Source organism: Micrasema longulum, unplaced genomic scaffold (assembly GCF_059751315.1).
Source record: "Micrasema longulum isolate JH-2025_06_02 unplaced genomic scaffold, ASM5975131v1 h1tg002190l, whole genome shotgun sequence".
Taxonomy (NCBI): Eukaryota; Metazoa; Arthropoda; class Insecta; order Trichoptera; family Brachycentridae; genus Micrasema; species Micrasema longulum.
The window spans coordinates 43886-57856 of NW_028279354.1; the positions used below are offsets into that span (position 1 = coordinate 43886).

General features: G+C 30.7%; 1 protein-coding gene across 3 annotated transcripts in view; it reads right to left on the bottom strand.

Annotated features, from left to right (window-relative positions):
* Positions 1-522: 522 nt before the first annotated feature.
* LOC148272778 (myrosinase 1-like) overlaps positions 523-13971 on the bottom strand; it is a 43923-nt gene continuing 30474 nt past the window's right edge. For all 3 annotated transcript variants that reach the window (XR_015824778.1, XM_088239578.1, XM_088239579.1), the window contains 2 exons: positions 12288-12529; positions 523-744 (listed from right to left, as the gene is read on the bottom strand). Coding sequence is in view for 2 of the 3 variants with exons in the window: in XM_088239578.1 (XP_088095704.1) it covers positions 600-744; positions 12288-12529 (387 nt within the window). In the remaining variant the exon portion in view is untranslated. The remainder of the gene's footprint in view (positions 745-12287; positions 12530-13971) is intronic.

The following is a 13971-nucleotide window of genomic DNA, read 5'->3' on the forward strand; positions in this document are numbered from 1 at the left end:
CAATAGTTAATAATAATATGTAGGCAACATTTTTTTTTTTTATTTTGGGTCATTTAGGTATTAATATTTTTTACCAATTTTACTAGATTTTTATGGCCATTTCCACGTTGAATGTGTATTTCTGGTTGCTATGTACGCCATTAATCTATCATGTGTTAGCATTTATTGATGAGGCGTAATATAAGGCGTCTGTTATTTGAGCCACATAGTAGACTGTCCACACGGCATAGCAACCGGAAAAAAAACGCTACAACATTTATGTGACAAGAATTATTAATATGATGGTAAATCTTTATGATATCATCATCTATATTGCCATTTTGATAGAGTTTTTTGTAGCTTTGTTTTTAAATGAGAATTTAGATTTTTTGTTTCTGTTAACTTTACTCGTTTTTTTAACTTCGATTTAATTTATTTTACTTTTGTGGTTACATACTTATAATTTAATTTGCATTGAGTCTTATCCATGCATACTTAATTTTATGTAATAGGGCGTCGACATGTAAAAATAAAACAAATAGATAAGCTTGCTCATGAACGTAATTATATTATAAGTTTATATATTTTTGGCGTATTTTATTAGGAATTGACAGTAATCATTAGGTACACGTGTTATTCATTTTATACTTATCAAAGTTTATGACTCTGGTTTGAACGATCTCCTTGAGATTTTCAGCTGACAATTTTGGCGTTCTCGTTTTATTAGGACTCTTGAAATCCACGCGGTGCAATCCAAAGCTTTCCCTGTAAAGAAATATCATACCTTTAAAAAGCATTATAAAATATCGAGATAATTATGGAATAAAATGGAAGCGTATTGTTCTAAACAATTTCTAAAATTAAAACTAGAGGAATAATAATAGTCAGGACTCTTAAATCGATTTCGTATACAATAAGGAACTTCAGCCCTGCGAAAAATGGATACAAAAAATATTTTCTTGCGCGCGGTAAAAATTATTAAAAAAAGTATATTAAAAAGTATTAAATTGTACGGTAAAATTTCTTAAAAATGTATGAAAAAAAAAATTATATTTTAATAAATACGCACTACTTTGAATGACGTCACTGGTTCATATGAACCATCCAATGATATGAGAGCATTGAAGGATATCCGGTTTGGTCACCGTAAACGCACCAATCGGAAGAACTGTCAAACCTCTGACGTCAAACGCGGAGTTATTTCAGAAATCCAAAACTTTAAAAAATCATAGCGCTGAGAATACGATATATAAAAAAAAATTGGCTGAGTTTTATATTCTATTAACAAATAAAAAAAAAAATAAAAGACACTGAACTTCCTCATTAAAACATGATATAAAAATATGTGAAAAGTTGGTAATGAGAAATATATGTACAACTCCATAATAATAATAATAATAATAATAATAATAATAATATTTGGCTGATTTATATAGCGCCATTTTTGTAAAAAATCACCTCAAGGGCGCTTTACAATTGTATATCTAAACTTACATTCTAACTAAACTTAAGTGATACATTATATTTCCAGATTTAGAATTGAGGGTATGATAGTTTAAAGAAGTGGAATTTTAGTTGAAATCTGAACTGACTGGGACTGTCGATGATTCGTAAGTTTGAAGGCAATTGGTTCCAGGCAGAGGGGCCGGCGGCGGCAAAAGCACGATCTCCAAATCTAGTGTTTGGGGAGCGCCGGATTTCAACAAGTTTTCCTCTTCCTGAATCGTGTTATTTTCATGTTTTTTTTCATTTATATGTATATTTTTAAGTTATTATTATGATATTTCAAAATTTTGTGTTCATCATAATATAACCAATCATTAATTTGAAACATATTTTGATGTGTGGGTTACCTACCAGTATAACATTTCAACAAAATAGGTGTTTGTCAATCATGCTGATGGTATTCTGATATAATATGTATGGACATTTCATATGCAATAAACAAAAAAATATTATTCAAAAGTTAGGACCACAAAAACACTCGCCTAGACAAGTATAACTTTTTTAGTGAGTACCGATATTGAATGTAATGCTTTTGTCACTAAACCGGATGTTTGAAGGACAATTCTAATGTCAATATTGTATTTTTTTGTTGAATAACATATTACAAGTATTATTATTGTTACGTGAATTTCCATTTAAAATTTTATTTTCTAATATATGGTTAAATATATAATTTTCTTATATTTTAGCTACCGGTGGCGAGCGGTGATTTTTTTGTATAGGTAATCTACGAAAAATATTCATTAATTTGTATTTACATAATTTAAAAGTAATATAATTATAAATGGCTATTTTTCTGTGGTTCTGTGAAAATCAACTCAAAAAACAATTATCATTAATCTCGCGATATACGCAGCTTTATTCTACACAAATTTAATACGAAACTAGTACAAAAGTCTATTAAAAAATACCACAACGACATTCAGCTGATATTTCCATTATGATTAAAATGTCAACACTGAGCACGGGTTGATTCTTTTTAAAATTACTTATGCCAAAAACGGCCACTTCGAACGCCACATGTCCTATGTGATACATAATATATCAACGGTATCCTATAAAAGAAATAAAGTCCTTCAGAAATAATGTTCGAAATATACTTGTTTCCAAAGAGAGAATCTTCAAATAATATTTGTAATCTGCAAGCTTGTTTTAGTACTAAAAAACCGTGACTGGGTTAAATATGTAAAATATAGTGTACTTTTTTGTACGGAAGAATAAGCAGAGGTAATCGGCTGGTCTCGTCGTTCATTGAGAACGGGCTGGGCCCTGGGCGCTGGGCGCACTTAATAGGTTTTTTTTAGTAGGAATATATAAACAATGGTAGTGATTTTTTAATAAATAACGATTATTTTATGTAATTATTTTTGGTAAAGACACCTACTCACGGCTCTTCTTATCTGGATTTCTTTGGTACTTGCGCCTTAGCTCTCATCCTGTACGGTCATATTATACTGGCAGCCCTTGCTAACCTAGTCGTATACCTCATTTGGTACAACCGGGTTCTTTGGCCAGATATATAATTTGATTTACCCAGATAATAGTAATTGATTCCGCGTACCTTCTCAGTGAAGTTCGAATGCTCTCTGTTAGGCCGTTTCGCCCGTTTCGCCAACTTCTGAATACAGTGCGAAACATCTGTTACTAGAAAAAGATAGTTCGGTTGTCCGAGGCACCATGTGTTTTGGCCACCCGGACCCATAAATCAACCCCGTGTTTTGAACAATAACTCCACCCCCTCTCAATCCGTAAAATCAGTGCTGATCAACCCATGTAACCAATGATATTGTATTGAATTCATTCTCTAATGCTTGTACTGTAAGTAATGTATGAACTGAAGCAATTAATATATTTCAAATATAATCAAACGTGATAAAGTTTTTATTTTTATCTTATATAACATTAACCCTGCTCGAAATTATTATATAATATTTTTTTCATTTCTTATCGACGGGCATTCGATCACCGCTTATGATTATTTTTATATTTTATCACCAGCATCATCATCATCTTATCCGCACTTGATCATGCATAGGACACTGCATTGGATACGGTTCACCAATCGCAGAGTATCTCAATAATTTATTGCGCGAAGGGGTAACACTTTAGACGCCAGTCTAGGGCCTACGAAATATTGTGGTTACGCTTAGTAATAAAAATTGCAGCAATATGGTAATCACAGATGATGTTTTGTTTATCAAATGGAATTTTTCAAAAATTAACTCGAAAAAAACCGAGAAATACATGCCACGATCAAATCCAACAAATACTTGAAGATGGACATGTCAAGAGTAGGAATAATCGGCGTGCGTGCATGAGAAGATGTATAAATGTAGAGGAAGCGAGGTCTGCCAAAGAGAGTTTTATATCGTTATATCCTTTCTGCCTACCCCTACGGTAAACGGGAGAGCGGCGTGATGGTTTGTCGTTTTTGTATTTGTATATTGTATATGATATTAATAATATGTATTTTTCCTTCGAAGTAAAACCGGATTTACATTTAAATTTTTATCCCAGTTCTGTAGATACATTACTGACTTAAGTTTATTAATACCTGACAATATTTTTACAACTCTGTAGAGTAAAAATATAGTCATAAATAAAATGAAGATAAAATCAAATAAATTAAAGAAAGAAAATTTTCGTAAAGCTGTTTTTAAGTTTAAATAAATATGAAACGTGAAAAATAACATAATATGATTAAGTATGGCATGTAATTTCTAGGTATAAATAAAACTTGACGCTTAACGAAATTAGCCTAGGTATGACTGAGTTGAACTGTGAAACTGTGTTTAATTACTGGCTAGCTACACGCAATCGGTGTCATCTTATGTACATTATACATCTTTATATATATAATTCTTCTGTACGTGTGATGTCACCGTACTCTTCCTAAACGGCTGAACCGATTAACGTGCAGTTTTCACAGAAATATAGATCTTTGCGCTGTGCGTGTTCGTAGATATTAAAATCTTCAATCGAATATGTAAAAAAAAAGTTAGGAGCACAAATGTTTTATTCATCGATCTACCAGGATTGCATTCGAGTAGAATGCATTTGCAAAAAAATGGAAAGATGTTTTTTTTTTGTGTATAAAAAAGTTTCTTTTTAATGTTTACAAAACAGCATTTGTTTTTTGTGGATCTCAATCAGATTCTTTCCTTAAATTCCTTATAATTTCTTCCCATTTATTTCTTTTTATTAGATTTTTGGTAACACTAAAATAATATTAAATTCAATACATTTTTAAAAATCGCATTCCTAATAAGTACACCACTTTGTTGGTGAGACGACCGGAGTTCGACGTTTGCAAAAAGAATGCCATATTTCAAAAATATTCATTTTATTCTTTGGAATTCAACCATAAACAAGTACCTACTTAAATTCAATATTTTTTGAATATCAACAATTTTTAGTTTTTTTTTATTTAATCACAAACAAGTACCTAGATGAAAAGTATTTTTCCGAGATGAAAGCAGGCAAGCCAACGTTCGAGCAGGACAACGTCTGTTGGGTCCGCTAGTATAATATAATATATCTAATATAATACGTAGTTTGCTGACAGTCAATAACAATCTTATAATTTGGCAGGAAAATGGTCATCACTTTAAATTATGTTGGGCGAGTTGTATGGAAGTGAATTACAGTGTACAGACAGTCGGCTTCACTATACTGAGCCTATATTTTATTTTTACTTATAAATATCATAGTAAATGTATTAACGAAAGCTAATAAATATTTGCTGCCCTCGTAATGTAAAAACGCTGGCCCTACGTACGGGAATTTCGGATTGGATTCCTTCTGATATCACAATAATTCAAAGTATTTTTTCACAACAACAATTACAATTATCACAATTTCCATAGAAATTTAGGAAAAAAATATCGGCACCCAATGCCGATAAACTGACGTATTATTTTGTTCATATTCGGCACCATGCCCAAATTCTAAACTGAAACAAAAGTGGTTAAATAATTCAGTTTTTTACAATTATGACATCAATGAGGAAGTTCAGTGTTTTTTTTTGTTTTTTTTATTTTTTAATCTACAATTAAACTGAGTCAATTATTTTTTTTCAATTTTTACATATCGTATTATCAGCGTTACGATTTTTTTATGTTTTGCATTTCTGAAATAACTCCGCGCGTGACGTTAAAGGTTCTTTTCCGCTTATTCTCATTCACTTCTTCCCGTTGGTCCATCCATGGGAAGCAAACCGGAAATCTTCCATAGCTCTCATACCGTAGATTGATTCATATGAACCAGTGACATCTTTCGAAGCAGTCCATTTTTATTAAAATGTTTTTTTATTATTTTTTTACATACATTTTCAGGAAACTTTGCTGCACAATTTCAATGGTCCAATTTTGACCGCGCGCAAAAAAAAATGTAACCAATTTCCCGTAGGGTTGAAATCCCTAATTGTGTAATAATTTATTTTTTTAGTATTCTTTAATAATGTGCATGATTCAACTTTCCATAATGTTGTATCCCAACAGGGCTCTTGGCCTCATAAAGTTCGGGATACGTAATTATATTTTTTTTTGTAATATGTATCTTAATGTGAATAAAAAAAAATGATTAAATAAAATAAATATTTATTGAAAAAAATACACTGTCTGACAACAAGATTTTAAATTCTGATTTAGAAGATCACGACAAAAAAAATTAACTCGTTCCTTACGAAAAATACAACCGACACCGTCGGATTCTAAATTGGCACTGCAGTGGGCAATGAAACTCTCCATAGTACAATTATGCTGCACTCTGGCGGTGGACTACATGAATTTAATTTATTAAAAAAAGTGTATCAATAAGTTAAATAACTCCGATATCAAAAAATCTTATTTTTTTAATTCAAATTAAAGAGTGCCGAAAAACTGTGAATTGAACACTTTACCCTATACTTAAGTAGTTTTTCTTAATAACAGTATTTTTATATTGGTGTAAAGCTACATAATGTGAAACACAAATCTCAATCCTAGAACAAGCTCAGCCATGTTAGATGGAGACTAACCGAACCAGAGTACACTCCATTTTCATGTTAAAATCCACTAGTCTTATAGATTCCCTGTTAATAATGTTTTTGCAATTAATTTATAAACAAATGAATACAAAGAAGATGATCGAAAAATTACATATATGAATTATGAAGGTCAACTACTCAACGGTAAATGTAACACGGTTTGTAAAGTGATCGCTTAATCTATTTGATGACAGATTATAAGCTCTGTAAATGCCTAGACTTCCATATTCCCAACAGCTTCATCTCTGTTGAAAAAATATATAAAATTGTAATTAGGAAGTTATTTTCTTATTGTTATTATCAACTTCCATCGGAATACAATAATCAATCAAAAATATTCTCAAAATCGTTTAAACAATAATAAAGCCACTGATAAGTTAACACGATTGACCTGTTGATATAATTGACCCTATTGTCAGTTTTTGATATTTTTTTGCAACAAGAAATCATAAAACTACACCCGTTTACCAAATACAACAAACGACCTACATCAATCAGAAAGAGATCTACGTAAACTATGTTCATTTATTATAATTTAATAATCGCAAAAGAATACATACAAATACTAGAGTATAATACTATTATACGGTTCTCTACATATGCTTGGATTTAATATCACATTCGCGTGCGTGTTGGCTCACTATTAACAATGAAAGTATTTTATTAGGAAAAACAACAGATTTAATATAAAACAATTATCTAATGTATATTATTAAATGGTTAATTATGCACTTGTGCAGTCAACGCTTTCCTATGGAATAATTTGATGGGGGGGAACTTACAACAATCATATTAAACCATTAGAAACTATTCAAAAATTTATATTAAAAATAATGCTTCACAAAAATCGCACTTTTCCCTCTTTCTAATTGTTCCAAAAAGCTAAACTTTTAGATCTAAGACAAATATATTGTTTTCAATGTTTAAAATATATATTTAAGAACCAAAATTTATTTACAAGTAATTCAAATAGATCAAGTCAAAGAAAGAATCGTGTGTTAGAAATACCACATTGTAAAACGAGGCTCGCACAGAGACATGCATATTTTATAGGCCCAAAAAGTTTTAATTCTTTTTTACTGATAATATTTCATTGATTCCAAACTTTCAAAATTTTCCTTCTTTTAAAAAACATGCACTATCCTGGATTCAAACTAAAGATATGAACTCTTTTTTTCTATGATTTATTTTGTTGCCCTTTAATAATAAGGAATGTTTTTGTGTTTTTTTTAAAATATTTTTTGTTTCCATTATTAATTACTATAAAAAAAACCATATTATCTTTTACAGAATATTTTATTTTTTCTATCTTATGTTATACAAAAATATTATAGCTGTCCATTGTTTATTATAGGAGCAAAAATTCATTAACATTTTCTTGTATACCCACAAACATGCCATGCCTTTGTGGGATTTTTAGTTTACTATTTTTCTATTAATATGTATTTCGTTGATATGTAATTATGCTTTATTTTTTAATATTCTGTTTTATTATTATGTTTATTGTAAGAAAACAAAAAATTTTAATCAAAAAAATATTAAAAAACCGTCAGACCGTCAGACGCCAGTTAGTAGCTGTCGGACATTCATCGCGAGCGGTTTTTTCGCCCGCGCTGGGAGCATGAGCTAATGATTTTTTCATGTTTTACCAATTACATTAAAATTATTACCACTTTTGACCTCAAACTATAGATAATTGAAACAATTGCATATGAATATTACATTTTTCTGATTTAAAATCTCTCATTTTTTTCATGTGAATTGACTACTCAACACCGTAACGCGTGGATGTTTTTGGAACAGTAAGTGAATGGTTTTTCACAAATACAATTCTAGAACATATTACACTATAAGGAGAAAAACAAAAATAAATAAATTCGAAATTAAAAGAATAGGACATTAAGAAGGGATGAGAAAAAATAGTGGAGATGAGGAGACGGATTTTTATAATATAATGAACCAATTCAAAGTTTACTTAAGATAATAACATAAACGTATTGAAACTAAAAGGTACATCAATTAATTACACACTGATATATGCATTTTAGAGTGTTTAAAGTAGGTTTTTTTGTCACAAAATTAAGTATCAAAAATATATAAATGGAGACGAAGTTAAATTTAGAGCAGCTTCGATAAATAAATGAGTTTGGAAGAAACTAGCGACATCTATTATTGGAAAGGGGTAAATAAAAAAGTGCCTATTATTTTAGCTTTTAAACTTTAAATTCATTTTCAATCCATTCCAAATATTATCTTTCTGGCTAGAACACCCAGTGGGGATGTGAAAAAGCCAATAAACAAAAAAGAAGAAGAATATCATCATCATCAAACCCAAATTTTCATTTCCGGACCTAATGGTGCAAAGGGCACTGCACTTTTATACAAATCGCAGCGTATCTTGATCATTTTAGTGACATATTTTAAAAAAAATATATTCTTAAGCGTCCTCGGCACGGGTAACCCCAGTGAGGTCAATTTTTTTCTTTTATTAATATTTGTTTATAATGGAAAAAGATGAATAAATAAATACACGAAGGTAAGATGATCAGTCTTACGTTTCAGGTCCAGGAACCATGAAATATTCTAGTGTAAAAACACCTTTTTAAAATATGTATTTCATGTCAACCATGCCGGGAATCGAACCCGAGACCTCTCGCTAGTAGGCAAACTCGCTGACTATTACACCACGAGGCTGACAAACAAAGAAGAATAAGAATATAATATAAAGCAATGAACAACAAAGAAGAACATAATATAATACAATTAATTGCATAAAATATGAAGTTACATATGTATATATTACACTAACCACGTCACGAAGTTAATTAATTGCATTGCATTTGATTTCTTGCAATGGAAACAGGTACAAAAAAGAATATGTCTCTCTAGTGGAGTGGTATTCATATTTATACGAGTAGATATTAATTTGCGATTTAGCAGTACAGCCAGTACTTCAATAACTGCCTTATAAAGTGAGTGGATATCGCCTTGAGATAACTTTTGCTCTACCTTAACCCGACATGCACGACATTATTAAAACAGCAATATCCGTTAAAATCGCAGGGATTCCACTATAAACACTTGACAAAAACAATCTAGTTATTATAACCAATTTAGAATTAGATTCACTTAGATTCGGGTTGTGTCTTGGTACCGCAGTATTGTTACGAACTCCGGATCAGAAGTCCGAGGGTCGAATTCTCATAATATAATATATTTTTTTAGACAGCACATTACTTGTTACCCGGTTTCATATTACCCTCAACATTCAATACGGAAAGTCTATATAAAATATTTAAGGTTCATACAGCAGACACTCTTTATAAAATAAATTCTATAATACTCAATTTATAAAAAAGAAAAAATAAAAGAATTTGAAATGAATAAGTCACTCAGATACCAACATAATATTAAAATTCCTAAATTCTGTACAAGTCATGGTCAAAATAGCTTTGTATTCAAAGGTGTAAAAAAATATTATAATCTTTCTAATGAACTAAAAACTGTTAAAAATAATATATCAATAAATAAATTTAAAGTTAATCCAAAGAAATTTTTTGAACTCGTATAAAAACAACAATAAATTTTAATTAGTATGAATATATTATTGTTTTATGTTTTTTCTTTATATATCCTATCTTTTTATTTTTCTTTTCATGTACTCGTATTTAAAATTATATAAACTCTTATTAATAAACAACTAAAACAGTGCAAGTCACTCTCCGAGCACAAGAGTAAGTCTCTTTTTTTGGAGAGTTACAGTGATAACATTTACTAGATGTATAAAAGTAGATATGTTTAGAATTTTACAACCACATGTATTTTTTATGAAAATTATGAAGAAAAAAAAAATTTTTTTTTTTTTAAAAAACGCGTCATCCATTCGGTATTACTCAGCAGGCTTATTCTGTCATAATTACGTTTCGTAAGTTCATTCGTTCGTCATATATACATCTCATCCTATCGCAATCAAAACCATGTTTCTTTCTCGTTCCCTCTCATACGATACGAATGAATTTACGAAACGAATTAGTTACAGCATAAGACCACTGAAATCCGTCTCACTTCGGAATGTTTTGGAATCACTCGGGCGCTCGTTTTGAATTAGCACTGTTTAATTTTGCCATACCACAAAATCTCCCCTGAGTAACGCCTACTAACGTCACTTAACATAAACATTCTTGTTTTCATTGTAGTATCTCGACTACGCCATAAAAATATCTTAAAATAATTTGCCACGTTTCAGTTATTACTAGGATGGTAACGCGGCGGGTACCTCCATCCGACACATTAGCACTGTTTAATTTTGCCATACCACAAAATCTCCCCTGAGTAACGCCTACTAACGTCACTTAACATAAACATTCTTGTTTTCATTGTAGTATCTCGACTTTTTGCCGAGCACGTGAGGCAACGAAGAAAGTGACAAATTATCTGTTGAACTTCACAAACACACAGAACCAATGAACTCTGGTTCAGATAGCCTACCTTTTAAAGTTATCCCAATTTCTAAAACTTGTTTAGATTTTTCCAAGCGGACCATTTCTGGGTGTGCACAGCTGTAAGATTTTCATTCAGTTGAATGAAGTTACTTAAGTATATTTTCCGCTAAAGGTGAAGTCCCGTTCTTTCAACAAAAATCATCAGGAGGTCCATTTTGTTTCTCGTAAAATGCTTATTTACGAATTATATAAAATAGCTTCTCAGTTGAAATATTTAAACATTTGAGTGATCAGTTGTATGCATCGTTAGTCGATAAACATGATAAATAACTGTATGTTTGAAATGCAGATGCTTTAAAATAAAATTACCTGTTAATTCCCATCTATAATTTCTCTTCTTCTCTAACTCATATAATGTTCATGCAGCTTGACTATGGAATCATCTCCCTTCGTCTGTCAAAGATGTTTCGACGGTATCTCTGTTCAAATCAGACCAGGGCCAAGGCCGCGATTATGAACGGCTATCTTCACCAATAGATACTAAGACCGAATAAACTAATATTGATCGTTTTGTACGAAAGTGTGTTTATTTGTATAAAAATTCAAAGTATCTTCGACGGTAACCGGTAATTGAACATGTTTAGAAATTTGAAAGCAATTTTTCATGGACAAAATTTAATTTTACTTTGTTGATAAAATGAAGATAAATTTTAACTTTCCATCAGAATACGTACCCTGATAAAATATTTCCTTTTTCTTCCTAAATCTCTCCCCCTTTCCCCTTTATTTATTCCCTTTTCTCATTGAAGACTAGTATTGATTTTAATTCATTTAAATACAAATATTGATATTCTTTTTTCTGTATCTATGTATTTTGTATCATAATTTTATATTCTCTCGAAGCGTTTTGAAACATTAATTATATAAATATCGCTTTTATCTGGTTGGTTGGAAGAAATTTTTGTAATATAATATAAAATGTACAAATATTTATTACAAACGAGAAAGTTTTATTCAACTTTTATTTTTTATAAACAAATAAAAGTGAAATAAAACTATAAAGTATTTTTATTATTATAATTATAAACAAGAAGTTAAATAAACAGAAAAACAACATTGTAACACTGTCTCATTAAAATCAAAATCGAATCAAAAATACTATACGATGGACACACATTACAATGGTTTACCTGACTGCTTGAAAAATTACATCGGTGACAAATTAAAAATATAAATGTAAAAGTACCAACCGCGCGAGCTACCGTATGATTTCCCATTTTCTAAATTATAAATACGATCAATTAAATTTGAAAAGTAATAGTTTAGTTACTAACGTGTATCCAGATCGCCACTCGAAGCTGTCTAGGAGAGACCACGCGATGTAGGTCGTGACGTTGCAGCCATCCACGTGTATGGCCTGCAGTAGTTGGTCCAGGTAGAGGTTGAAGTATTCCACACGACCATAGTCCTGCAGTGTGAAGGGAGTCGATACTCCATTCTCCGTCACCACCACAGGAACATCTCCATACTCGCGCTTGATCCACTTCAACACCTTGCGGAATCCCTCTGGCACCACCTAAATACGAGAACGTATACTATTCAAGCTCATAGAATACTCGGTAAAATAAATTTTCAAGTTTTAATTCACAACGAATGTTAGAAGAACTAAAAAAAGTAGAGAAATAATATTATGTATAATTAATCTCACGCAAAATAACATCCAACTGAACGATCAAAGTTCGCAAAAAATGTACATCAGAAGTTGACGCCCTTGTACAGTTTTTTTTTAATAAATCGCTAGCTTAAAAGTGCACATATCTGGTATTACAGAATCATCGACAATGTATTAATGAAATTACAACGTGCTAATGAACTATGTGATTACAGACGTTATCAACACGATGTAACATGACATTGACAGTATCTGTGTATGTTCAGTATTTTTTAAATTTACGTTCCCATATTCGGCACAAAAAGAAATCTCATAGACAAGACGTTAGTGGTGGTTAGTAGTTAGTGGCGCGTGACTGATAACCCAGAAGCGAGACTTTTATTGGAGATAATTGTATGGTTTAATGGCGTTCAACTGGAGGTGCAATAGTATTCACATGTTGCATCACTGTTTTATTGTGAACTTGAGATAATTATCGTTTAAACTTCGCCTAATTACAACTTCTTTATATTATAAAACATAGTTCCAAGAATGATAGATATATTATTTTTTTTGGTATCAATTTGGTGGTATGGAGAATATTTTTTATAGATATATTTTATTTTATTTATTTATTTATGTATACTTTTACATTGTTTGTTTTCTTTTTTATACAGAATAATATTCCCTCACTGGGGTGGGGTGTCCCGTGCCGAGGGAAACATTTTACAAAATGTGAATTTTGAAACACTATTTGACTTGATCCACTCATCGATCCGTGCGCAACCCACCTCCACTATCCATTTCTTAATAGTAATTTTATATTGTGAGTACTTAATTGTCCTTATGGATAATGGAAGTAGATTGTACACTTTAACCGAGTAGTACGTCAGATCCTCTTTGACCGAAGGTTCCATTATTTTTTATTTTTTTTGCAGCATCAGGGTGGAGTATCTAGTAACTTTATAATATATATTGGTGTTTTATAGATAAAATGTATTTTCCTGTTTCCGTAATTAAGCTTTAAGAATAATAAAATAAATTGTGTACTAGTGATATTGCATTGAAATGACGAATGTCACCGAAAAATATTTTTGAAAAGAAATATGGTTATGAACAAAAAGTACGTCTTTTCTCTCGTTAACATATAGGTAAAGCTTTAAAGCTTTGCAAATACTATAACTTTTTTAATTGAATATTTCACGCAGTGTATTTATGATTTTAATATTATATTGCTTCTCTCAACCTCTTCATGGATGTATTAACACTATTAATGAAAAAATATATATATAATTTTCTAACGTAAAGTTTGGGTTGGGGTAAACAAATCATATCGCTGCCCTGGTTCTTGTATGTTCAATAGACCA